Genomic DNA, 2,655 nt, shown 5'->3' on the forward strand with positions numbered 1-2,655 from the left:
TCGAAGTTTACACTTGTCACGAGCTTCAGTTGCGTATTTACGTCGCAACTCGGTGTCCAGACTTTCACGGTCGTTGTTCCCTATGTTCTTACAGAAAACATACATAACCAAGAACTCGTACCATCGCTGCGCCCCTTTGTTATATCTGGACGTTTAAGGTCAGCATCAAGTTTCAGAATGTAACTCTGAATAGGAGTATTCTCAACTGGTTCAATTAAGATTGAACTCAGTCCTGGACTGCGCATGTCCGTGCTTAATAAGGATGTAACCAACCAACACACAGCTGGCCAGTCACGACAGGTGTCTAGCTCATGCTGGTGTCGCTGCAGGATCAAGTAACTTGTTCCTGTAGAGTCAAACGATTGCATTAAAGCAGAAATCCATTGCTGGGGAGCGATATCATTCGTCTCCAGCACGACCGGAAACGCATTAAGCGTACGGGTTAGCGTGTCGAGGTCATGGTTGTTCATAAACTCGACCTGCTTGCTGTTGGCATCCCAATTTGACTCAAGTCGACTGATCTGTCCCTTGTACTTCTGGTTGTACCTGTGGTCTTGCCCACGTTGGGCCTGAAGTAGCTGATCGATGCGCTTCTGCTTGATCGCGATCATAATAGCAAAATATGATACGTCATCAGCACGGTGCTCGTCATGGGCTATTTCTATCTTAATGGTGTAATCGTCGACCGATTTATTAAGTTCGGTCACCTCGTCAGAGTGGAAATCCTCTGCGGGCTGGTGTAATACGGTGCGATCGAGGCGATTTAATTCGACATCGTTAACACGTTTACTGGAGTGTTTATTACCCCTTGTAAAGTCCATAGTCGAGGCCTTTCGGTGATCTGCTCCTTGGATAGTAGTTGGTATTATATTTCTTGGGTGATTCATCTTAACTGGGTTTCGACGATTGTCATTCCAGTTGGGTAAAAGTGGCGGAGTATTTTTACCTGCCTCTGGCTCTATAATACCCTCAAGGATGGGCGACTCGTGGCAGGGCGTTAGAACAGGCGAATAATTAGCCTGGAGTTGTGATGGTAGTACCTCATAAGAAATAGATACGCCGAGCACATCTGGTTCAACTGCCACAGGTGTAGTGTTCAGGTCCCTACGCTTTCGGGCGTAATTGCCAGTCGACGTTCTAACCACTTCTGTAGGGCTTCAGTAGTGCCCGGAGAAACATGCTCGCGTACGTGCTGCGCATGCTTTACTGATCCATATATTTAATCTACATGTTCAACAGTCATGCCTTTCATAATGACGGCTAACTGATTCTTAAGATCAGTGTTTTCAGTAGCGTTGGTTCATTGGTCTCGGACGTAGATTCGGGTTTGTCACTTGAGCTTGCCTCCTGTTCTGGTTCCGGTATAGGTACCTTCTGAGATTCGTCTTTGTCCCCCAAAATTGGAAACTTTTCTTTCTGAGTTTCGTCAGAAGAATTGGTTGGGGCGTCTTGAGACGTGTTCCTTGTCTCACTTCCTAGATTCGTAAATGCAAGCTTCGAAGCTGAGGCAATAGTTGGCCCTCGGGCTCTATCTGTAGGAATAGTTCCCTTAATAGGAGTGGCTACATCCTTATCCCAGGCATTGTCCTGACTATTATTGTCGGAGACACGTGCTTCGGCTACGGTGCGGTTAAACGCATCGGCAGCAGCAGCGGTTGCTCTTGCGGTAGCGGTAGCTGCTGCAGCGCTAGCGGTTTCTCTCTCCATCTTCTTACGTTCGGCCTTGCGTTTCTTTGCAGGTGTATTGTCTTTCTTTGTCATAATCTTAACTTATGACTTCAGTCTTCTTCTCTTAAGGAGTGACTGTGCTTAGGAATTTTTTGTGGTAGTTATCTACCTTTACGTTCAAGTAGTCTAAGTAGTTAATACCTTTGCTAACATTAAAATGTGTAAGTTTCGGTCTATCAAGGCGATATTAAGGCCTTAGAGTAATTAAACGCCGAGTATAAGTCTAAGTATAATTAAATTCAATGTAAATAAACGAAATGAGTCTTTTAGTAAAGTTAGGTTTGCCTCGTGAAAACAGCAATACTCTGAGAGATTGTGAGGCTAAGATATTGCCTATATATAATCCTCTCAGTACTGTTTTCGCCGAAGGGATTTTATTTAGTGTTTCGTTGTCGCTCTATTAGAAACTATTGTATGTTTCGTTGGGGCGAATCCGAGAGACTCATAAAATCCTATCCTTAGAAAAAAAGAATAAAAGAAAGAAAGATACTTTTGATGTCCATAGTTATTGCATTAACCAATAACTTGCCACTTATCAAGAATTACCGACTTAGCCTTCCTCAGATTGGCACATCTGGTTGGCTGAACGGAGGATAAACTAAGCAACGCTAATATTCCTTAGAAACCTATGTTCGGTTGAGCCATCTCGCTACCGAAGTATTCAGTTGTAAATAGATTTGGAAAGTTAATATAGTTCTATTAAAGGAACTAGACCAAATTTTATGTTTGGTATATTACTGGGGCCTTTTAATGGCATTTTCCAAATATCTAACATGTAAAGTGGAAAAGGTATTTAGTAATATAAAAAAACCGGTATAACATATATAAGAAAATTTAAGTTTACGTACTTTTAAAAGTACGTTTTACGTACTATTTAGAGTACGTTTATATTAGAAAAATTCTAATATGGAGGCCCAGCTTTTACAT

General features: G+C 42.4%; 1 protein-coding gene across 1 annotated transcript in view; it reads right to left on the reverse strand.

Annotated features, from left to right (window-relative positions):
• The window catches only part of SARC_05897 (hypothetical protein), a gene marked incomplete at its 5' end in the record, with an annotated part of 27,481 nt that extends 25,720 nt beyond the window's left edge, over positions 1-1,761 (reverse strand). Inside the window, 2 exons of the mRNA XM_014300228.1 lie at positions 282-1,147; positions 1,266-1,761. Coding sequence (XP_014155703.1) covers positions 282-1,147; positions 1,266-1,761 — 1,362 coding nt within the window. The remainder of the gene's footprint in view (positions 1-281; positions 1,148-1,265) is intronic.
• Positions 1,762-2,655: the final 894 nt, after the last annotated feature.

This window comes from Sphaeroforma arctica (assembly GCF_001186125.1).
Source record: "Sphaeroforma arctica JP610 unplaced genomic scaffold supercont1.399, whole genome shotgun sequence".
NCBI classification, from domain to species: domain Eukaryota; class Ichthyosporea; order Ichthyophonida; genus Sphaeroforma; species Sphaeroforma arctica.